The sequence below is a fragment of the Bos taurus genome, chromosome 24 (genome assembly GCF_002263795.3).
Source record: "Bos taurus isolate L1 Dominette 01449 registration number 42190680 breed Hereford chromosome 24, ARS-UCD2.0, whole genome shotgun sequence".
Lineage (NCBI taxonomy): Eukaryota > Metazoa > Chordata > Mammalia > Artiodactyla > Bovidae > Bos > Bos taurus.
The window spans coordinates 25,796,253-25,822,248 of NC_037351.1; the positions used below are offsets into that span (position 1 = coordinate 25,796,253).

General features: G+C 35.5%; 1 protein-coding gene across 1 annotated transcript in view; it reads right to left on the minus strand.

Moving 5' to 3' along the window:
* DSG1 (desmoglein 1) overlaps window positions 1-25,367 on the minus strand; it is a 43,924-nt gene extending 18,557 nt beyond the window's left edge. The window contains 9 exon segments of the mRNA NM_174045.1: window positions 407-666; window positions 3,377-3,562; window positions 4,164-4,298; window positions 9,401-9,567; window positions 12,382-12,526; window positions 14,608-14,763; window positions 15,965-16,096; window positions 16,355-16,390; window positions 25,220-25,367. Coding sequence (NP_776470.1) covers window positions 407-666; window positions 3,377-3,562; window positions 4,164-4,298; window positions 9,401-9,567; window positions 12,382-12,526; window positions 14,608-14,763; window positions 15,965-16,096; window positions 16,355-16,390; window positions 25,220-25,267 — 1,265 coding nt within the window. The 5' untranslated portion in view covers window positions 25,268-25,367.
* Between the last annotated feature and the right edge of the window lie 629 nt (window positions 25,368-25,996).

Here is a 25,996-nt window from a genome sequence, read left to right on the forward strand (position 1 = left end):
AAGGTTATTGTTGACCAATATTAAGTGCTAATTAAAGTAAGAAAGTAACTGATATGAGTTAGCTAAATCTAATTGATTTCAATGGGTGGATTTGCAATGGGAAAATCAATCCATCAAATCTTCCAAGGGGAATACCATGATATGTGGAAATCAGCTAACTGATCAATAAAATATATAAACACAGGAGTGTCAAACTTTCAAGATACAATTATTTTCACATTTTAAACCTTCACACTTTCCATCTTACATTTTTCACAGATTTTTATACTTTCTTAAACACTCTAAATTAAGTAACAGTTCACCAGTTTGTATGTTATATGATTGAATTTCAGAAATAGTGAAAACTATTTTAATTCAGATACAGTTCAATATGTGGTGAAAATTAGGTGGAAAAAATCAATCTTACCTAACAGTTGTTGAAGGCCGATTTGCGTCGAGATCCCAAGCTACATACTCTCCTATTTTATAGTTTTGTCCCATATTACTATTTACTACAAATGTCTTTGAACCTGGACGGAACACTGAGCCTTCAACTACGTTTAACACGGTCACAGAGATTGCAGTTGCTGTGAGTTTATATTGAGACATAATTGATTGATGAAATTCAGCTTTATTTCTAACACCAAGACTAAGTTGCAGATTATTCATAGCTTCAAAATCTAGGGGCTAGAAAATACAGAGTGAAATGGTTTTAATAGAAGGAGAAAAAGCATTCTAGAGGAAAGAGAAATTCTTTGATTAGAGGCAAAAGAAATTCTTATATCTTTTTCTTTAATAAAATATAAATACATATAAATACACAATCTATTTTTACTTTATGTTCAATTCAATACAAACACATGAAAATACAGTAAGAAAAAAAATCCAGTAGTCTTAGATCCTTTGTTGAAAAAGTTAAAAATGTGTGAGTTCTAACTGTCCACCAAATTAAAAAATTTTAAATAATACAGATGGTCAAATCCATTGATTTTGTAGTGCAAAGACAGCTTATGTTAGTTGCTATCATTTCACGTTTCTCAGAAAATAGCCCTATTTATTACAAAGAATGGGCCAAATATATCTAGTCTCAATCATTTGATTTTATCCATAAAGAACTATTTACAAGAAATTTTATTTTGTATATGTGATTTCTTTCAATAAATCAAATAATAGAATATAATATGTAAATAATGAAATCCATAGTTTATTCAATATATCCAGGAAAAAATTCATTTTACATTATAAAATTATAGTCATTTTCATTATGAAAGATGATGTCAAAATCCACTACTCATATAATCCACAACTATGCAGTATGCACGTAAATACCAACTACATTTTTCTAAATTTTCACAAGAGTAGATTAGATGACCATCAATTCACACATTGAGCGCTCCAGTTAGCTAAAATTTTCAGTCTTTGCTCTAATATTATCTCTATTTGCAACTCCAAGAATGGTTATAAAATTATGTGTATATACACATCATATGCACTTATTGTGGCGGACGGGGGAGCTTGGTAGGCTGCCGTCTATGGGGTCGCACAGAGTTGGACACAACTGAAGCGACTTAGCAGTAGCAGCAGCAGCAGCAGTCACTAAGTCATGTTCAACTCTTGCAACCCCATGGAAGGTAGCCCACCAGGCTCCTCTGTCCATAGGATTTTCCAGGCAAAAATACTGGAGTAGATTGCCATTTCCTTCTCCAGGGGGATCTACCTGACCTAGGGATCGAACGTGAGTCTCCTGCACTGCAGACAAATTCTTTACTGACTGAGCTACCAGGGAAGCTCTATGCACTTATTACATGCATATAATCCTAACAAAAAATTGATACATGATGTCACACACATCTGGGAGAAAAATCAACATTAATCCCATTTTACAGATAGAGATATTGAGGCCAGATAGATAAATCAATTTTCTAAAGTAACATCATAGTTTGGGGTGTAATAGATTAGGACTCAGTTTTCCCAGCATGGAATTCTAGATAGGATAGTGGAAAAAAGAATGTAAACTTAATAGCTAGAGAAGCCAAGGTTTGAATATCAGTTGTCCCACTTACTAGAGATGAGAACTGAGCAGGTTACAAACTCTCTCTGAACCTCAGTATATTTATTTGTAATGTGGGCATAGAATCTAATTTGCAGGGATACTATAGAGAATAAACTAAGGCATGTGTGCAATGACTAAGTGAATGGAAGCTCTAGGTATGGTGACCTTTATGAAGACATGAGACAAATGATCACACATTCCTATAGGGACACAATTCCTCAGGAGTTCATTTCCCAGGGCAATTTTGAAGGAAGGAAATAGTTGAAAGAGGATTGCATTTTACCATGAGGAATACGTGTTGCATTCATCAGATACAATTCATGCACAGCTATTGCAGATTTTAAAAAATTGACTGACAAGTCTAACAGCAGAGGGTGAAACTTTCACTGTCGACTGTCTAGGAGTCAGACATTTTTCCTCATTGAATCTCAGAGAAAATTCTACTGCAGTTAAATTGGTGGATAAATAATGTAGTGGAGACACAGAAGAACTCTGTTGACTGGGATGATCTGGACCAAATCTTTAGTGTATGTATGTCTGTAATAAGCCTGGGTCAGCAGCCAATGTGAGATGAGAATTTGATAATCCTACAATTACAGTGGGCTTCCCTTGTAGCTCAGCTGGTAAAGAATCTGCCTGCAATGCAGGAGACCCTGGTTTGATTCCTGGGTTGGAAAGATCTGTTGGAGAAGGGATAGGCTACCCACTCCAGTAATCTTGGGCTTCGCTGGTGTCTAGGCTGGTAAAGAATCCACCCACAATGTGGGAGATATGGGTTCCATCCATGGGTTGGGAAGATCCCCTGAAGGAAGGAGGGCATGGCTACCCACTCCAGTATTCTGGCCCGGAGAATTCCATGGACTGTAGTCTAATTTTAATTTTGTAAAAAAACTCTGATAAACTAACAACTTTTAATTCATATGATGAATATTGTTAGTGAATAATAATTGATGTATAGTATTGACAGGGATACCTTTTTTTAGGCAATGTTGAATCTGCTTAAAAATAAAATTCTTCAAACTGAAAGGATTAATCAATTATCGTTGCAAGCATAAAACAAGATTCATGTTTAAAAATGCTTTCCCTTTATATGATCCATGAGGGAATACTGTATTGATAGGAAAGAGTTCCAAGTAAAAACTTCAGTGCCTATTTTTATGAAATGATATAAGCAGAAAAACTCTCTATAAAAGGCTCTATATCATATATAACCCTAAAACACAGTAATTTTTATTTTACCCATTCAAGTTTGTGAAGTGTCAACATCATTTTAAGATTACCACTTTGAAAAAAAGCTAAGAAAACAAACTATTGGATAGGATATAATATAATAGGGTACCATACCTTAACAACCTTTAAAGTTCCCACATTTGTTCTTTCATTCATTTCTATTTCAAACCAATTCCCCTCATTTCCGGAGATGAAGAAAATGACTGCCATCCAGTTAGCTGAGAACTCCTCATCCAAATCTATTACTCTAATCTGGAGCAAATTTGAATTCAGAGAATTTTCTTCAATGCTTATGGATTGCTGAAACAAGAAGTAAAAATATTTTAGCACAAACTATGTGAGAAAGAGAATTATACTAGTTTTATATAGAATGTTTATAGTTATTCATGATATAGAAAGGGGATCCATGTTTGTGGTCTGACTTTTCATTGTTCAAATAAGGGTTTTTTTCATATGTATTATATAAACAAACACGAGATGAAATATGTGTGTACCTTTGTCTTATGACTTAAAAATAACTACATCTGTAAAAAGAATTGTTAGAACAAATTTTAGAAGGTAAGGAAACTAAAGTTATTAAATTCAAGGACTGGACTTTGCTGGTGGTCCAGTGGCTGAGACTCCGTCTTCCAGTGCAGAGGGTAGGGGTTTGATCCTTGGCTGGGGAGCTAAGATCCCACATGCTGTATGGTGCCACACACACACACACACACACACACACACACACACACCCCAAACTCTCGGACTTCCCTGTTGGTCCAGTGGCTAAGACTGAAAGCTTCTAATGCAGGGGGCCCAGGTTCAATCCATGGTCAGGGAATTAGATCCCACATGCTGCAACTAAGACCAGGTGCAGCCAAATAAATAAATACTTAAAAAAAATTCAAGGACTATTACTTACTGTTGGCAGTTCCATGTATGGAATGTTATCATTGACATCGAGGATTTTAATGTTGCATTCACACTCTGCTGACATACCATCTGCCCCACCATCTCGGTCTGAGCCTCTTACAGCTAGAGAGTACTGGCCATATTGCTAAAAAGACACAACAAACAATATCACAGTTGATGTAGACAGTTCTTATTTTGTCCTGTACAAAGATCTTTTAAAATGTTGGCTCAACATTTGCATAAATCTATGATGAAGATAGAGGTAACACAGAATGTTGAAAATTCACAAATCTCACATCAATTTATATGAAGTTGCCACTTCTATTCCCAACAATGTCTATACAGCATTATTTAAAAGAAGATAAAATATTTAAAAGCCCTCATTCCTTATTATATGCTGAAAAATAATATAAAGGACGAAGCAGACCAAAATTGTCAGGAGGGGAGAGATTGTTTACCAGGAATTTATAGAATGAAAATTCTGTACCTAAATTATTAGCCCCTGAATGTGCAAGTAGAATAAAGAGATAGCAAATGTTTGCATTTCTGGGGAGTGCCAGGATGTGGCAGTACAGTTACTGATGATCTGTTTTCTTGATTCTATTTGATGGTGCTTAAATTTTTAGAAGCTGATAAAAGCCATGAAGCCTTTTCTAGATATATGTATGTGTGCATCCTCACTCAAAGTTCATATACTTTTAGAGGATTCATAGTTAGAGATGTCTTGAGGGCTCTCCACAAATCCCAGGTTAAGAATATCTGCCCTGAAAAAAAGGGAGAGGCCTCAAATTAATAAGATTAGATATGAAAAAAAGTGAAGTAACAATGGATACCACAGAAATCATGAGAAAGTACTACAAGCAACTGTACACCAAAAAATGGACAACCTGGAATAAATGGACAAGTTCTTAGAAAGGTACAATCTCCCAAGACTGAACCAGAAAGGAACAGAAAATATAAACAGACTAGTCACAAGTACTAAAATTGAAACTGTGATTTTAAAACTCCCAACAAATAAAAGTCTAGGATCAGATGGCTTTGCCAGTGAATTCTATCAAACATTTAGAGAAGAGTTAACACCTATTCTTTTGAAACTATTCCAAAAAATTGCAGGGGAAGGAATATTCCCAAACTTATTCTATGAGGCCACCATCACCCTCTTACAAAAACCAGACAAAGATACCACAAAAAAGAAAATTATAGGCCCATATCACTGATGAAAATGGACATGAAAATCCTCAACAAAATACTAGCAATCCAAATCCAACAATACATTAAGAGGATTATACCCCATGATCAAGAGGGATTTATCCCAGGGATGCAAAGATTTTTCAGTACCTGCAAATCAATTAGTGTGATACTTCACATCAACAAATTGAAGAATAAAAACATATGATCATCTTCATTGTCATCATCATCAAAAGAAAAGCTTTTGACAAAATTCAACACCCATTTATGATAAAACTCTTCATAAAGTGAGCATAGAAGGAACATACCTCAACATAATAAAGGCCAAATATGATAAAACTACAACTAAAATCCTACTCAGTGGTGAAAAGCTAGAAAATATTTCCTCTAAGATCAGGAACAAAGGAACAAGACAAGGATATCTACTCTTGCCACCTTTACTCAGCATAGTTTTGGAAGTCCTAGCCACAACAATCAGAGAAAATGAAATAAACTGAATCCAAATTGGGGAAGAAAAAGTAAAACTGTCACTATTTGCAGATGACATGATACTATATATAGAAAATCCCAAAGATGCCACCAGAAAGCTAGAGCTCATCAATGTATTTGGTAAAGTTGCAGCATACAAAATTAATACACAGAAATCTGTTGCTCTCACAATGAAATCTATACTCTCACAATGAAGGCTCAGAGAGAGAAATTAAATAATTTTATTTCTCATCACATCAAAAAGAATAAAATACCTGGGGATAAACCTACCTAAGGAGACAAAAGACCTGTACTCTGAAAACTATAAGGTGCTGATGAAAGAAATCAAAGATGACACAAACAGATGGAAGAATATACCATGTTCCTGAATTGGAAGAATCAGTATTGTCAAAATGACTGCACTACCCAAGGGAATCTACAAATTCAATGCAATTCCTACGAAATCACCAATGGTGTTTTTCACAAAACAAGAACAAAAAATCTTAAAAGTTGTATGGAGACACAAAAGATCCTGAAAAGCCAATGCTCTCTTGACAAAACTGGGGCTAGGAAAATTAGACTCCCTGACTTCAGACCATACTACAAAGGTACAGTCATCAAAACAGTATGTAACTGATACAAAAATAGAAACATAGATCAATGGAACCAGATAGAAACCCAGAAGTAAATCCATGTGCCTATGATCAGTTAATCTACAACAAAAGAAGCAAGACTTTACAATGGAGGAAAGACAGTCTCTTCAATATTAAGAGGTGTTCAGTGCTGAGAAAACTGAACAGCTACATGTAAAAAATGAAACTAGAACATTCTTTAACATCATACACAAAAATAACATCATACACAAAATAGATTATTTAAATGTAAGACTGGATATTATAAAACTTTTAGAAGAAAACATAGGCAGAACAGTCTTTCATATAAATTTCAGCAATATTTTTTTCTGAGCCATCTCATATAGTAATGGAAATAAAAACAAAAATAACAGGACAGCAATGGAGAAACAGACATAGAGAACAGACTTACGGACGCGGGGAGAGGGGAGGAGAAGGTGAGATGTATGAAAAGAGTAATGTGGAAACTTACATTACCATATGTAAAATAGATAGCCAACAGGAATTTACTGTATGGCTCAGGAAACTCAAACAGAGGCTCTGTCATCAACCTAGAGGGGTGAGATGGGGAAGGAGATGGGAGGGAGGTTCAAAAGGGAGGGGATATATGTATACCTATGGCTGATTCATATTGAAGTTTGACAGAAAACGACAAAATTCTGTAAAGCAATTATCCTTCCATAAAAAAAAAAAAATACACAAGTGAAACCTAAATAAATTCAAAAGCTTTTGCACAGCTAAGGAAACCATAAACAAAATGAAAAGACAACTCAGAGACTGGGAGAAAATGATTTGATCAACAAGGGATTAGTTTCCAAAATTTACAAACAGCCCATGTAGCTCTATATATGAAAAAACAAACAACCCAATCAAAAAATGGGCAGAAGATCTAAGTAGACATATATTCAAGGAAGACATCAGATGGCCAAAAGTACATGAAAAGATGCTTAGCATCACTAAAAATTAGAAAGATGCAAATCAAAATTACATTGAGATATTACCTCACACCAGCCAGAATGGCTATCATCAAAAAATCTACACACAGTAAATGCTGGAGAGGGTATAGAGAAAAGGGAACCCTCCTACATTGTTGCTGGGAATGTAAATTGCTGCAGTCACTATGAAAAAAATATGGAAGTTCCTTAAGAACTAAAAATAGAGCTGCTGTATAATCAGCATTCCCACTCCTGGGCATGTATCTGGAGAAAAACATGGTTTGAAAGGATGCATGCACCCCAGTGTTCATTGCAGTGCTGTTTACAATGACCAAGACATGGAAGCAACCTAAATGTCCATTGACAAATGAATGGGTAAAAAAGATGTGGTACATACGTACAATGGAATATTACTCAGCCATTAAAAAGAAAGAAATAATGCCTTTTCAGCAACATGGATGAAATTGGAGATGATCATACTAAGTGAAGTAAGTCAGACAGAGAAAGACAAATATCATATGATATTGCTTATATGTGGAATCTAAAAAAAAAAAAAATGATGCAAATGAACATATTTACAAAGGCGAAACAGGCTCACAGACTTAGAGAACAAACTTGTGGTTACCAGGAAGGAAGGGTAGGTTGGGGAAGGATAGATTGTGAGTCTTGGATTGACTTGTACAAACTCCTATATTTAAAATAGATAACCAACAAGGACCCATTTTGTAGCACAGGGAACTCTGCTCAATATCATGTAGCAATTTAAATGGGAAAGAATTTGAAAAAGAATAGATACATGTATGTGTATAGCTGAATCACTTTGCTGTACAAATGTTGCTAAAACAAATGCAACATTGTTAATTAACTATACTCCAATATAGACTAAAATTATAGTAAAATAATTTATTATATGTGCTCTAGTGGCTTGCCAGTGACTGCACAGTTCCTTTATTGTTTAGAGTTCTTCACCATTACAACTCTTTTCATGTTAAAGGTATCCCACTGGGCTCCTTAAGAAAGTTTGAGAGGGAAAAAACAGCTAAATAGTCAATTTCTTCTGATGGTAATTTTCAAACAAGTAATAAAGGACACAGTGATAACCTGGAAACTGATGGCATTTGGGTTATTATAGAGCACTAAAATAATCTGATTTATCCTAAATCCTGAATTATTAGCAGGGAGATGGTCATTTTAAAATAGCTATAGTACTTAATATTTAATTAAATATCAAGTACAAAATAAAATTTCCTTATTTATAACCCTGAAATTATGCACATCAGTTATATTCTATCAATATTAAAAAAATAATGAAAAGTTGCTATTTTAAAATTAAATCAAGGGACCACATGGTATTATAGAAACCATGTGATGCTGATTCTAATTTGGTAACAATCAGTAATTATTTTTTAATTTGTAAGTGAATAGACTGGTCTGGATGTTACTAAATTCCTCTCCATTATTCTGATTCTATGAGTCATTTCCCAAAGTAATCAGTGGGCTGTCAGTATGTGAGATATAGGAAGAGAAAAGGGAAAAAAGAGTTCTCTTGTCAAATGAGCCTATGATAGGCTGGATTAAAGAAAGATAAGCAAACAAAACAAAAAAGAAAGATAAGCAAGTTTCTTAATCTGTAAAAATTCTTGGGGCTTCTATTGTGTTCACCTGCATTGTGACTCACCAAGATGGGGGACATTACAGCAATTGTTTCTTAAATTTATTTCACTGTAGAACATACTTAGAAAAAATAGAGCTTTTACATCTGCCTTGTGTAGGTGTACTTTTAGAATGTAGTTTTCAAGTTGAGACGAATTCAGTAAATTAAATGAGAAATAAGTATAAAATCTATTTGAGGAATTATTTTCTTCATCTCACAGATATTTCTTATGTTGTTCCCATTATGTGAAAAGGTTATATAATCAAAATTTTAAACTATTGTTTTCTTTTTCATTTCTTTTTCTTAGAACTCTTGCTTTTAGAATCAGTTCCATTGAGACTACAACCCACTGAAAAGAAAAAAAAAATACCTCTCTGTCTAGAAAATTATTCATTGTTCGAATTTCTCCAGTGTATCTGTTGATAATAAACATCGGTGAATCTGAAGGTTCTTGTCTTATGATCTTGAAGGCTATTTTTGAGTTCAAATTATTTGGTTCATCTGCATCAGTAGCATTGAGTACCATCACCAGTGTATCTAGAAATCAAGAAAAATTGATTGCAAATGGACAATTTGCATTTTTGTTGTAATATAGTATACTGCTTTCCCGAAAAAGTGTTATGGTTAGTTAGTCCATGTAATGGGAACTCCACCATTTCCCCTTTCTATTTTTTCAACATATCAATATCGTAGCTCCTTTTCTATACCTTTGTCTTGATGAAAAGATCACATTTTGCCAGGAACTTTAGACATTACTGGTATTTAAAAAACAAGGAAATATTTTCTTCTGCTTTTACATTTCTTATTCTAGTATAATTATTTTTTAAAGGCTTGTATGGTGAAACAATGTGATATAAGGACAGACCAACTCTCCCGACTACAGCACTTTCTGGCTATGTGATCTTGGCCTCAGTTTCCACATCTATAAATGGGGATGCAATTGGATTGTCCTCACTGAGTTCATGAAAGAAATAGTTATATGAAATAAAATTATGTGAAGTTCCTACTGAATAATACACATTCAATAAATATATTTTATTATTCTATTTTGCGTGGTCTCTAGGAAAGTGCAAGGTATCTAGCAGGTTTAAAGAGATGCATATGTAATTACATTCTGCACCTGTTCTTCACCTTGTCCAGTAATCTTATTGGTAGTTTTGATGAAGGATGCTGGAGAATGTGAAAAGCTGCAAGCGTTCATAAACTAGACTTTTCTATACTCAACTCTGTTTCAAGCACAATTGGCCTTGTCTTTAGACATAAACTATCAGCTCCTGCCTGTCTCTCTCTCTTTCTCAATCTCTGTGTGTATTTATTTCAGCATTTTGAAGTGTTTTCAGAGGCAATTATTTCATTAATTATGGTGCATTCATACAATAAAATCTCATGAAACTCTTAAATGATGAAACTTGTATTTCCTAATATGAAAATGTGTTCAAAATATATTTAAAAATTCACACTGTAGATTAGTATGTAAAATATGGTCACATTTGTTTCTTCTTTGGAAATATGTTTATATATATTTACATGATTATAGAAAGTATGTACCTAAGTAACTAGTGATTCTATTTGCCTCTGAAGAAGAGTACAAAGGAGAGCAAAGAATGCATTTTATTTCATTTTTACTCACATTTCGTGAAATTTTTATAGCAAACCTTCTTATAGTAGTATTTTTAAAAGTTTAAAATATAGGTAGAATATTTTAACAAATAAAAATTAAAATGTAAGAATTATTTGAGTTTACAAGAAATTATACTGCTTAAAGGAGAAGGCAGTGGCACCCCTCTCCAGTACTCCTGCCTGGAAAATCCTATGGACAGAGGAGCCTGGTGGGCTGCAGTCCATGGGGTCGCTGAGGGTCGGACTCGAATGAATGACTTCACTTTCGCTTTTTGCTTTCATGCATTGGAGAAGGAAATGGCAACCCACTCCAGTGTTCTTGCCTGGAGAATCCCAGGGACGGGGGAGCCTGGTGGGCTGCCGTGTCTGGGGTCGCACAGTGTTGGACACAACTAAAGCGACTTAGCAGCAGCAGCAGCATACTGCTTAAAAATTAAAAGTACTATGGTAAGTTTAAGTTTTGAATTTAAATGAGACAGTATCTCTGCTGTTTTTAGATATATTTAGGAAATCTTCAGTGGTAAGCTAAGCAGTTAATACACTATCTGCACAAGTGATTGAATATTTGGCAGTTAAAATATTGCTTTAACAGTAATCCACAAGGAAGTAATTCCACGTTTAGATTGTGAAAGCTCTTGAGAGTAAATACTGGATCTAGTTTCTAGATTTTCTGGTGCCCTTCCACTGGCATCCCTTGAGATGGTCACCTTTAAATCCACATGGAGGACCAAACAGGATTAGATTTAAAATACATTTCAAATACATAAAACCAGTGATTTGAATAAAAAGCAAATGAAACGTATATTTATTAAATCATATATATGAAGGGGGAAATGCTTGTTTTGTATTTAGTGAAAGTTAGTCATGTCTGACTCTTTGCGACCCCATGGACTATAGGCTCCTCTGTCCATGAAATTCTCCAGGCAAGAATACTGGAGTGGGGAGCCCTTCCCTTCCCCAGGGGATCTTCCCAACCCAGGGATCAAACCCCGGTCTCCCGCATTGTAGGCGTTTTGTATTTCTTTGCTGTCAAAAAAAGCTCTTGAAGATTATGAACACCAAATAGATTGTCTAGAGGTGATTTCTGTGAGTTAAAGTAGTTAAACTTTTTTTAAAAACCAACATGAATAGAAGTGGATGAGATTCCCCTTTAAGTAGTCAGTGTGTGTGTGTGTGTTAGTCACTCAGTCATATCTGACTCTTTGCAACCCCATGAACTGTAGCCTGCTAGGCTCCTCTGTCTATGGAATTTTCCAGCCAAGAATACTGGAATGGGTAGCCATTCCCTTCTCCAGGGGATCTTCCCTACCCTGGGGTTGAACCCAGGTCTCCTGCATTGCAGGCAGATTCTTTTCCGTTTGAGCCACCACAGAAGCCCTCAAAGTAGTCAGGCTGGGAGGCTAAATTCTTTTCCCAGTGCCTCTGTCATCACTGTGCAAAATACTTTTGGGATTTTTCCTTAGGAATCTACTACAGAGGTGGTGTGTGAGCAAGTTCCTCCCATTTCTTTAGCGTTGCTTCTTGTGTATGACAGTTGGAGCTGCTTCCATGGTTGAAGGGAAAGCCATTATGGAACCTTCCTCATGCCTTCCTGTTCTACATGCTTCTCCAAACTTATCTTTCACATTTGTGATGTAGTATCTTGACAGAGTTTAACCTCTAGATGCCTGACTGTTAAGAATGATCTAGAAACCCAATAGTCTTGTTTACTTAATAAAGTAGACTACTTACTTGCGTTAGAATTTTCTTCTATTTCTCCTACAAAAGTAGACATAGAAAATACTGGAGGGTTGTCATTTATATCCAAAACCCTGACTCTAAGCTCAAGAGGTTTCTCTAAATCTTGGCCCAGTGAATTCAGAGCCCGGCAATAGATCTAGGAGAGAAAAGAGGAATAATTACATGATGCAACCCATAATTATTGAGTTCTCGCTTTCTCTGAGCATTATGCTTAGGTATTGTGGGAAACTAAAAGAACAGTGAGACATATGATTTCCAACTCAAAGGTAGGCACAAGCAGTACTTACAAGGGGAGGCAAACACAAAGTCAAAATCCCATTCGAGAAAAGGTCACATGATAAGTTATATAAAGGAAGAACAAAATAGCTATGACTTCATGGGGGGATGTAATGATTGAGAGATCTTCAAAGAAAATTTCAACAGGTGAAGCAGACAATTGACAGGGTGTTCCAAGAAAAAGGATTCATGTGAGGAAGGAAGTGAAGTGGCAAAATCTCATTGCTTGGAATTAGGAATAGGGGTTATGGGATTTGAGAATATGACAAAGGAGAGTCACACAGGGGCTTCAAAGAAATATAGCATTCATGGGCTAAGTGGTAGCTATGTGGGTGTTTATATTATTATTTGTTTTTGTTGTTCATTCGTTCAGTCATGTCCGACTCTTTGCGACCCCATGGACTGCAGCACACCAGCTTCACTTATTGGGTGTTACATGAGTGTTATGTGTACTATTTTGCCTATGTGATATACAGTAAGTCCCCTACATATGAACCTTCAAGTTGCAATCTTTCAAAGATGCAAATGTATTATAAATCTATTCCAGTACAGTACTGTATAGCCAATTGTATTAGTTGGGTACCTAGGCTAACTTTGCAGGACTTAATGCACTCCCAGAACGAAACTCGTTGGTATGTAGGGAACTTACTGTGCATGTGTGCATGCTCAGTCACTTCAGTTGTGTCCAACTCTTTGTGACCCTATGGACTATAGCCCACTGGGCTCCTCTGTCCATGGGATTATCCAGGCAAGAATACTGAAGTTGGGTTGCCATGCCCTCCTCCAGGGGATCTTCCTGACCCAGGGATCGAATCTGCCTCTCTTACATCTCCTGCAGTGGCAGGTGGTTCTTTACCACTAGCGCTATGTGGGAAACCCAGGGAACTTACTGTATTTCATATAAAAATGCATGTGTTTCAAGAGAAGCTAATAGGCTGGCATGTTGATTTAGAATTTTCAGGGAAACATTGTGGGAACAAGGCAGGAATACCGATATGGAATAGAAAACTAAGGAATTAAAGTAGTTTGAGGCATACAGACAAGCAGTACGAGTGAAAACCTGCAAGCATAGATTACTATTTGAAGACATTTTGGGAAATTATAGGGTTTGAATTGGAGAAGTTACAAGATCAAAGAAAGATATTAAAATTTCGCTATTTTTGTTTTTCAAATATTAACAAGTGTTGACTCTAGTGATAGATGGAAATTGATTAGCAGCCAATGGAGCAGTCAGAAGAGTGATGAAAAAACAAAGTAGATTGATTAAGGTTCTTGGACAGGTAATTATGGGAAAATAGCTAGCTCTTGTGATAAGTCATTGGGAAAAAGCAGAAAATCGATCCTTTTTTTGGATTTAATTCAGAACATTTCTGAACTGGAGGAGAGAGAATTAATTATGGGACTTTTTAATGAAGCGGGTCATCAGGTCAGCTGCATAAAGTGGAAATGAGGTTGCGAGTTTGAAGTTTTGTCACAGCGACTGTAAAGAATAGAGTGAAATTCATTAAAAGTGAGTTAAAGTTTCTCCAAGGCACATTCTGAGCTCAGGGGAGTCGAGCAATATGAATTTATCATCAAGTACGTTCACTCAGGAAAGGCTCCATCTGGAGTTCCAGAAATCATCATTTGGCATTGGAGTTAAGAGGAACTGATATTCTCAACTGAATTAAAGATAAAGAAGTAAGTTAGGCACTTGCCCTTCTTGACAAACATCTAGCTTGACACGGGAGCTGACGAGAGGTTAGCGCTTTTGCTAAGGCTGTTAAGCAAACACTCCTCTGTCTCTCAATCTTCTGTTTCTGTCAGGGCATTGGATGCTCATGAAATAAGAGACAACCAAAAATGCCCAATATTGAGACTCTTGAAATCAAATAAATATGATCTGAACTTAAGATATTTCAAAAGTAATATAGGCCTGAACATACATATTCATGCACTTACAATGAAAAAAGGGGTGACCTCTCGATCAACTATGGATGTTATATTAATTTCACCAGTTTTTTGATTAATAACAAAGATTCCATAAGGTGGCTGATCGATTCCTACTCCAGAGATGCGGTATGTAACTTGCTGGTTTGCAGCGCAATCTGAGTGAATCTGCAAAGAGAGCGCAGGTGAAAATATTACAGAGAGGAAATCAAAAGTACAATTTAATAACTGTCTTTCTTGAAAATTGTTGAATGTGAGTTATCCTGTTATCTTTTGAGAAATGTTGGAAATAGGAATTATTTTCCTAGATAAGTGGAATAATTACAGCTCTAGTATTTTCAGCAGTAAATGACAATGTAATAGAAGAAATTCAGTTTTAGTTTCTACCAAATAAGAAAAAAGTAAACTATCACTCTCATAAATCTAAATCTGTGTAGTTATCATTCATGCATTCACTCATTCAACAGTTAAAATGGATCATATTATTTTTAATGTCTGTGCTAATATTGAAGCCAGTAGGGAACTCCTTACCCTCTTAAGGAGTTTCTCAATGTTATTACATAACTTTGATCTTTTGATTAAATGTTTTTTTAAATGTAAAGTTTTTGAAGAAAGTTTTAAGAGGATTTTTGTAGGTAACAAGAGAGAGTTATCCAACTCTATTGTAGAAGTTTTTAATTCTGAAAATAGGAAGTTGTATTAGCATAAAAATCAAAGAGACCGCCCCAAGTAACTCTTATGGAAACCAGGGGTCTCTCTGAAATTAAAAATTATATGATTGTAAGCAATCTCATGGGGGAATGTCTGTGTAAATCTGTGTATATGTATGTATATATGTTTGTATGTGTGAATCTGTGTGTGGAGATGTTTCCGTGTGTGTGTGTATGTGCACATGTGCATGTGACTGGGTGTTTACTAAAGGAAAATAAGGGAAAATGAAGGGAAAAGAGAATGTGAAAGAGGGTACATTGTGAATGTTCATAGAAAGCTAAAAGTAGAAAGTCAATTCTAAGATTATGAGACAGAAAGAGCACACACTTAAATGGTTCCTGTGAATGTGCTGAGCATTAAATTCATTGTTTAAATCACTATATTTTTTCATCTAGAGTTTAGGGTGACACATGATTGTGTATATTAATTTCACTAATGTTATGAGTCAGTGTTCAACTGTCTACCCAAGTGGATAAATTTCTTAATTTACACTTTTGATGGCTTCAATTTTTCTAATCTGAACAGCTATATTCTGTTCTGTATCATAACTTCTCAGTGAGATATGCTCATAAAATGTTTATTTCAAAGGTAGGTTCTTTTGAAAATTTAACTCTGTCCGTTCTGATTTTTGGTTTTTTGCTTTGGGTTTGATACTTACTTTGGCGATCGGGTTCCTCTTTGAGTTGTCCTCCCCTTCCCGGCAGGCTGCAGCAAACTTGATCCACTCGCGCTTTTGCCTCCTGAGGGAGTGCCACTTGATGGTGCCATTTTTAGTGTTATAATCCCTGACCTGGGGTGGGCAGGACAAAGTAATAGTATCTATTAACTTTTATTCATAATTCACGTTCCACTGGAGATTTTAGAGGTCAGGGCAGTGTCGGAAAGAGAGGATGTTTAGTTGGAATTATTGGTAATTTTGATAATCCATTAATTTTAGCATAACATTAACTTTACTTATACATCATAAATTTTCATTGGAAAATATATTACTTCTCCCAAACTATTTTTTTACTTTTAATTTGGAAAAAATTAATTTTCTATATATTACCTGGATTCTAAAGTCACTGTTAACTTCCAGCACCACCTATAAAAAATAAGATAAACATAATAGTTAATTTTTAATTGAATGCTCTACAATGCATGTTATCCCACTGCTTAAAAAAAAAAAATTAAACAGTCTTATGGGTCATTAGCAGGTGGATTTGGTTTCTTTCTCAAGATCTGAGGACATTACTAAGGATTCTTTTGTGTTTGGTTTTTACCTTTCAGTTTTGCTCTTATTTTCATTACTTTTTATTGTTAACTTCTTTTTCATCCTTAGCCTGTACAGATACTTGTAATCATATGAGCTAGGATATTTGAAACTAGAACCCAGGGAGAATGAGGGCTGGGAACTCAAGATCTCTTAGTAAACCTTATGCCTGAAGAGTTGAAAGCACTTGTATGGTATTTAGTGATTTCAATAGTATGTAATGATACTAAAATATTTGACTATAGTTTTGGGATCTGACTAGCCACAGATGGGAATAGAAAAGAAAATCTGAAGTAAAGAAAGTATATAGCGCAGAAAATATCTGGAAAACTTTGGAATGTTTGCTTTTTCTCAGTCCAGTTCTAGATGGAAGATTTTCGAGTATTCTTAAAAATCTTAAGATGATAAATCTTTAATTTGCTTTGAAATATGAGAATAAAAGTGCTGAAATCAAAACAATTTTCTTTATGTAAAAATGAGTTCATATTTGATGTTTTATTACTGGCACTAAACAAAACAGATGATATAAATGCATCCTTCCACAGCAATGAAGATAAATTACAAGACTGTAGGGACAAATGCTGTGTAAGCAACTTTCATTAATCTTTTCTCCTGCATTAAACAATTTCCCTGTCAAGCAAATGAACTAGTCAAACAGAACTCTCCCTAGTTTTAGCTCTGGCCTTGATCTTTATATATGATTTATAGTGTAAAATTATACATACAATTTAAATTATTTTTTTCTAAAGACAAAGGCACTTCTAAAAACATACATTTATATATTAAGTCTACTATATCAATATACTAAGACATTGTAAAATATCTAAAAATTAGGTGTGGATTTGAAGGATTTGTTTACATTTAACTTAGAATTAGTTAAAGATGGTATAAATTCTTAGTTTTTATTCACCCCTAAATAAGAAAATGGCACCCCACTCTAGTACTCTTGCCAGGAAAATCCCATGGATGGAGGAGCCTGGTAGGCTGCAGTCCATGGGGTCACTAAGAGTCAGACATGACTGAGCGACTTCACTTTCACTTTTCACTTTCATGCATTGGAGAAGGAAATGGCAACCCACTCCAGTGTTCTTGCCTGGAGAATCCCAGGGATGGGGGAGCCTGGTGGGCTGCTGTATATGGGGTCGCACAGAGTCGGACATGACTGAAGTGACTTAGCAGCAGCAGTAGCAAATAAGAAAATTTTAACTTCTGTTTTTTTTTTTCAGAGTTGCTAATTATGAAAGCTTTTATCATAATTAGACTTTATCTGGACCACTGATAAAAGAAAATTATAGTTTGTATTTTAAAAAATACTAATAATAGTAATTTCAAAATATAATAATTACTTTTTATAGTCACTTTCAATTTTACCCTTAAAATTTTAGTCTCCAATGCATATTTTAAAAAAATTTCCATAATTCATAATGGTTAATATCAGTAGTATAAAGAGATTATGTTTTTATTATAGAAATTATATACTCATGGTATCAAATGTTATTCATTATCATTAATCACCATTACAATTTACTGGATGATAACTAAGTATTGGAAAATGTGTTTAGAGGAATCCATGCACTCAATCTTCAGTAGTATATGTGGTCAATACTATAATTCTTTCCATTTTACAGATGAAGAAATTGAGGTTTGGATATTAATTTAGGGCTAAATATAAAAGCATCTGCCTGCCAATGCAGGAGAGTCAGGAGACAGGGGTTTGATCCCTGGGTTGGGAAAATCCCCTGGAGGAGGAAATGGCAACCCAGTCCAGTATTCTTGCCTGGAAGATCCCATGGAGAGAGGAGCCTGGCTGGGTCACAAAGAGTTGGATATGACTGAGTGATCGAGCACACACTCACAATCCAAAACAATTCAGCCTAAATTTGTGTTTGTGGTATGTGTAATATAAGATGGCTTATTCCAAGTAAATTTCCAAGTAAAATATACTATGAAGAATTGACATTATTACAACTTTGAGAATTCAAAATAATTCTGATTTTAATCTAATCTCATAATATCCTTGTGAATTATTAATAGGAGTACTTATATACAATAATAACAGCACTAACAGTAATGCTATGCGTGGGGTGGGAGGAGAAAGAAAAATAAATGACCCAAATGGTCCAAGTTACTTTGGACAAGTAACTGAATTGTTATTGTAGAGTCCCTCTTGGGCACCAAATTGAAATAATGCAGGTATGTATTTCTTGCTACCTGTGAATGCATGAACACTTTTTCCTCTACTTTGTAGGTGTGGAACTGGGGTGTGGGGGTATCTTATTTGTCTGGGAGCCATTTCTTCGTAGTTACAGAATTGTGTATGCATCTGTTATCTGTCTTGCGCTTCCCTTACCACACCGAAGTGTCAGTGCTTGCTGTTTGCTTTGGAGAACTATGCCAGATGACTAAGAAACCTTCCAACTTTATGAAGCTGGGTCATTCTTTTTCCCATGAATAGCAACTCAGGCAGAAGACCAAGCAAGTTTCACCATAGAGTCAGGCTCTTAACTGGATTAGTAATTAAAAAACTGCCAAGTCTGCTTAAAATTATGTTTTGTTAACATAATCTTACTGTGATTTGCTCAGAGTCCAGAAAAAAAACCAAAAAACTCTGAAATAGCCATTCTTGGACTTTCAAAGGCAAAATAATGAAATAAAGTACTTCATAGGGTCAGAGAGCTTTCAGTGTACTTGCTGAATTCTCTTAGTTTTCTCATTTGTGAAATGACAGGGGTAGACTAAGTTATATACAGTTACCTTTTCAATTCTAGCAATAAATCTCTGCGTGCAGTAGGAAAATATTGAAATTTTTTGATCATGGGAAAGGCATGATAAAATTGTGGGTTTAAAAGATTACTCCAACCGCAGGGAAGAGGCAGTGATTACAGGCCACCAGCAGCGAATGTTTTACATCAAATTAGGCCGGAGATGCAGAATTGAAGGGCAGCAGTGGGAACAGACCAGAAAAGATTAAAGGAGAGATACTGCATGGGTGGAACTGACAGGGCTTGAGAACCAATGGGACGTGGGAGTCAAGAGAGGGAAGAATTTCAGGCGATGGCAGTTTTAAACAGGCAGATCAGGAGCAAGGGCATAGCAGAATTTAGCAGGTTAGAACATGGCAAGTTTAAGATGCCAGAAAAGGGCCTGGGTGAAGAGGCTTAGCTATTTGAAAAACACATCAGCGCCATGAACATTGGTGCTTCAGGCCTGATATGTGGAGGAATAACTGCTCAGTTTGCTTAGTTGAAATCATGGGAGAATTTGAAATCCCTCAGGAATACAGCCAAGAAACAGCCTGGGGATAAGAATGAAACATGGGAATTCCTACATTTATGTAACTGACAAAATGACAAAAAATAAGAAATGAAAAGGAGAAAAAGAAGTGGCTGAAAAAACAGGAAGAAAATGTCATGCAAAATCAAGGATGTCAAAGGAAGGGAAAACTGAAAGACAGACAGGGTGTGAACCATATCAGATGATATGAAATAGCTGAGCAGAGTGATTCCTGAAGAAATCTGAGGTTTTCTAGGACTTTGAATAGGATGCTTTCAGTTGGACGGAACAGGTTCTTTCTGACTGAAAGAAATTGGGGAATAAGATAGAGGGGGAAAGGACATGAAAATAGTCACTTTCCCAAGGAATTTGGTGATAAAAAAAAAAAAAAACAGAAAGATGTGATAGTAGGATTAGATTACTAATAGTGTGCAAGGAAATATTTTTGGAGAGGGAGACATGTGTTGGAGATGAAAGTCACTTGGTTGGAGAGGGAAGTTGAAGGGCACTATCCTGAATAATTTAGACTTTGTCTCTAAAACAAGGATAAGGTTATTTGGGGGAAACCAGGGGACTAGTTTGGATTATGAGATGTGTTGGGGATGTGTTCTGTGGAGACCATGATGGAGACGCACTTAGGTATGAAGACTGGTCAGGCTGAGTACATCTCAGCTCTTTTGTCCACTGGATATGGGTGTTGGAGTGAGTCACTTAGCCATTCAGTGCCTCAGTTTCCTCCTCTGTATATGAGACTAAAGCCCTTTCCAACTAAAATATTCTAAGAAAGCAGTGAATAATTCACTTAAAGCACATCCTCAGTGAACCCTCCCTGCATCTCTATTTTAGGAACCAATCCATATATATATATTTTTTAAAGCCACAAGACACAAAATTTCATGCTAATATCAATGATTCTAATTAAGCTCATTTTTTTCTTTTGATATTGAAGTTTACATTTCTTTACATATAGTAAAAATGGTCTTGAAAGTAATAAGTAGTAAGGATAACTTCTTGTATTTAATAATTGTGTTAATCTTCAACAGTCACATGACAGTTTTTAAAGCATTACATTTTGTGTCTAACTGTTATGTATATCATAAGAATGAACCTGAGATAAAGCCAAAATATGATAGATTGCTTCTTTTAAAAAAAACCTTCTGTTTTGTCTTTCCTTTGTATTACTTGGACCATAGCTGGAGTTGACAGCATGTTGGTAGGTCATTCTTCTTATTTGTTGATTGGTTTATTTATTTCTTTGACAAATACATATCAGATGTGTGAAACCAAGGCTTTATTATTAAGTCTTTTGAAGGATTTAAGCCCTAAAAATATTATGACAAGCCTTAGATAAAATGTACATGTATACTGCATCATGAAAGTAACAGGAAAATTCATCGTGGCTGTTTTCATGTGTAATACCCTCATGATTATTTGGAGTGTGTGTGCGGGTGGGGGGAGGAGAAAATAGAAACCACCCCCAAACTCCCTATTTACCTCTTGTATTCCCTATTTACCGCTTCTTTGTGAATTAGACGTCTACTGAGCAATCTCACACCGGTGCAAGGCACTATGAAGGATACAGAAGTGACTTAGACACAGAACCTGCCCTCGAATAACTTACAGCCAGGTAGTTTCATGAGCAGCAGGCTGTTGATTTGTGAAGCTGTGCTTGTTTATTAGCCAAGGCTGTGCTCTGTGCTTGTAGACCAACTGAGATCAGCAACCAGTGGCATTTAAACCACTTTGACTTGCCTAAGTCCATTAGAGGACATTGCATGCCAGGCAGAGCCAGCAAGAGTGACATGACCCAGTGCTCTGGAAGGGTGCTCCCTCACTGTGGGGAGCACAGTAAGTCTACCGAGTGTGCTTCCTGCTTCAAGTGTCAGGCCAGCGCCTGTTAGGACATGGAGGTAGCCAACAACAACGTTCTTGAAGAATGTGTAGCTGAAAAGTTATCAGAAATAAAGTGCTCTGGGAATATAGACAGTGTTATTTTTCTAGATTCATAAGCCTTGTTAAGTAGGTGAATTTTGTCCTTTAGCAGCCAAGTCATCAGATTTATCCAGTTAGCATTTCCTAGTTCTTTTTCTATCGCCTTAATCAGACACAGTAAATGATTTTATTCTGTAGCAACTCAAACCAATTAAATGATGACAGATTTGTACTCTTTATTTTCATAAGAGTGAAAGAACAGGCCGATCTTAAACCTGCTGTGAAATTCCAAAGCTTTTAAGAGCATTATGATTTTGCTTAAATACAATTTATACATTTGAATTAACAGGTGAACAGAAATGCCGCTTCCATCTTCTAGAAAATATTTTACTGAAATTCTGATATCTGTAATATGTATCACTGTAATATGAGCACAAGAAAACATAGAACCCTCCCTTTGCTTCTCTTCTGTGGTGTCTGTACTAGTTCGTTAGTTTTTCTCTTGCTTTAGGCATCAATAAACACAATTATGGAAATTTAAGATTCTGGTTCCCATAAGTTGATGAACTATGTAATAAAGTATATACTATAGTCCGTATATTTTAGCCCTGGGCTTGAGAAATACTCCAGATAAAACCTGCTTATATACTTAATAATTTCAGCTAAGTTCAAACTGTGGAATTAGTTTATCTGGTGGTCAGAAGCAGTTTTTTTTTTTGAGGGAAGTATTAACCATGGAAAGAGGAGAAGCGAGGCTGGTATGATCAACTGAAGAAATCAATCATTCTTGGTAGTAAAGATGAGTTTATTTGTTCTTTGAGTGTATGCTGCAGAAGTTGACTTTTAAAGAAAAAGATGCCTTGATATCTGTATTGATTTGAGTTGATTGATTGGACCTGGTGAAGTTGCAAAGTTAGTTTTAGAAACCAATTGAACTATAAAATTCTACTGGTTCTATTTTGCTTTTTCACAGTCACCATGCCATCCCTTATACCACAGTTACAGCCACTCACAAAGATTTCTTATATTTGATACAAAGTTAACTTTGTTTTCTGGTGTAGAACTCATTCTAACCACCCCAAGGCCCCTGCTAACCACCCATATACACACCAATCTCATGGAAACAAAAAGAAAGAAAGAAAGAAAAATAAATGTAGCATTAATAACATTTCTTTGGCCTGCAATGTTATAACAGCTGTAAGCTAGTGTCTGTTCAGGCATCTTGCCTAAATAATGGAATAGTCCTGTGGCAAGCTTGGCCTCCATAAGAAGTTTCTTCCGCTTTATTCTCCCTGATCTAACCCTCTAATTTGAACAAAGTCTTGAAACTTAAAGGAACATTGAGCAGATTACACAGCATACTTGTAATACATGGTTGCCCAGCTCTCAGTGGCTTTGCATTAAAGATAGTTATCAGTTTAAATGTCTTAAAAGTTTTCAAAATTGCCCAAATATGCTCCTTAATGTAGATTTTCACTTACCAATTTTGAGCAGAGAATATAAAGACTTTATATAGATTTTTTCTTTTTTTTTAATTGGCAAAATCAAACATTCAGAATAAGTGTAGCAGAAAAGTTTGCTATAGTGATGGTTCACATTCAGAAACAGTATTTTAAAGCAAAAATAGATTGGATAACTCCAAAGGATATTTATCCAGATCATCTGGTAAAATCAGTAGTAGAAATAACATGATTTTTCTAAACCTTAGAAAGTGAAATTTTTTAAAAAAGTTATGATATTTTAAATGAAAGATTTCAATTCTTTATAAAATAAGTTCTTTAAGAAATAATTTCCTAATGTGTATGAGAAACTTATGATTGATTCCAAAGTAAAATATGGCAAAAAAACAAACAAATGATTCACATGCAAACAGGCAAAAACAATCCAGACTCAGAAAATAAAGGACAAAGGCCCAGAAATCTCTCTACAAAGAGAGAAAGTTACATGAAAATATATGGTTTTGATAAAATGATATGCTGTACTGAAGAATGACGAGATACAAATGGCTACTTAAAGGAACTTTATAGGATGTAATTAATTAGAAATAATCATTAAAATTTAAAAAGGCATCTTATAGATTCAATGAAAATACATAAGCATCTGAATAAACTTTAATCAGCTGACACGATAATGGACCTGAATTAGATCAAATTTATATGAAATTAAAAACAAAAGTATTTTCTTATTTCATAATTAACAAACACTCCTATGTTCAAATGACATACTGTGTGGTACTCATTAATCCCTGCCATGTCGCAAATTATGAAATTCTCAGTATCAAGTCCCTGGAATAAGGCTAATGTTTGAAGGGCAGTTTGGAACTATATAGCGACCACTTACTGATGCTCATTTATTAATAAATCCACTGGTTATGGCCTCTCAATTAATAAAGTGAATTCAAGTTAACCAGCATATGTTGAATCAAAGATCTCACTTGTTACTATAGACACCCAAAAATGCAGTTCAAAAATGAAGCAAGTAGAGACACATATTCACCACAGCACTACATCCTGCCAAACTGGAAGACACGATTTACCTGGCATTTGCCTCTTTGTATTAGATTAACATTATTGTGAGAGAGACTACAATTTTCAATTTTCAACACAAGAGAAGTTGATACAACTCACTAGTGCTGCACTTAGAAGTCGTCTCTAAAGAGAGAAGACTAAAAAAGTGTAGGGTTGCAATAATAAAGTATTTTGTTATAGTTTCTCTGATCATCAAACATACAACTTTTGTCTCATGGTCATTACTGACTTTCCAGTAGTAAGAACCATTATCATAATAATTATACTTATTCCTTAATTATAGCCATTCCTTCACCTACTATGTCATTTATAAATCTCCCATACTGGCATTCTTTTTGAAATTAAATAAATGTTTTAAATAAAATTACAGTTTAGAAGTGTGGGACGTCTGATATTAGTGATATGAACCCCCAACCACATACAGAACTGATGAGACTGGGTGGTGAAGCCAGTTACAAACAGCTATGATTTTAATTTATATGGATCCTATTTTTACATTTTAAAAACTATAGTGAATCTACCAGCAAAGATACCAAAAGTATGGGAAAATGTCTAGATTAAAAACCAAGATACACCTGTGAGATTAGTTTTCAAAGCCCACCTGCAAAAGAGAATTTGAACAACAGAAGGCTATTAAGTAGTGATCTGACTTTCCCAAGTTCAGTATTTCCCCGGCATGACTTGGCAATGACTTCGATGTCAGAGATGTGATATGGTGAGCTGACACTGATGCACTAATATGATCTTGCAGTCTTCAATTAAGGAGAGAAACACTATTTAAAAATCTAGTCCATAAAAATCACCTTATCATTAGCATAAACTTTTAATGGGTTTAGGTTAGAAATAACACAAAATAACATTTTCCTAAAAGTTCTCCCTTGTTTACCATGAGAACGATGATGGAAACTTTTTAACAGGATTCACTTACCAGGAAAATGAACAGCACCACAGCTGCTCTGAAGAAGGGCCAGTTCATCGCTGCTGGGTTCTCTTACATCCAAGATCGAGGGAGTTTTGTTTTTTCTTCTCTGTTCTTTCTCTTCCCCCCACTCAGCTGATGTCTGCTTAAAAATAATTTCTCAGTAGATGTTCTTACATGCAGGCTTTGAGGTGTTTCTGCCTTCTCTGGGAGCAGGACTGAAGGTACGTATAACCTGTCTAGATCCCCACCCTAAAAACTTGGGCTGGTCTCCCTGAAATGCTTAACAGGATCATCATTGCTCGCAGGTAAAAACTTAGGGACACACCCTCTTCCAGCTGAAAGGCAGCTCTCTGTGGGGCATGGAAGATTCACCCCTTTATTGAAGGTTTCCAGTGGCAGGCATTTAGAATGATCAGAAGTGTGAAGAGCTGTACAACGGATAGGGGTTTTTCACCCTAGGCTCTATTTACAGGTTGTTCAGCTTCTTCCCATATTGAAAAGGGAAGTGGAGTCTGAATGTTTATACTATTCAAAGAGGATTCTGTGACCCACGTTCATTGCCAGACCTTCAGGTCACAGTAGAACATTATAAACTTTCCATTTCAGTGGATGTTAGGAAACAGTCATTTTCTGAACTATTTTTAAGAGACAGAAACTCTGCTAATGTTAGGAGTGAGGATTTTTTTATTTAAGCATTCGTTCAAACAAACAAAACGTACATACTTACGATTTTACTTACAATTTTAAGGTCCCTTGGGTAAATCACAGTTCCCTTTAAGTGAC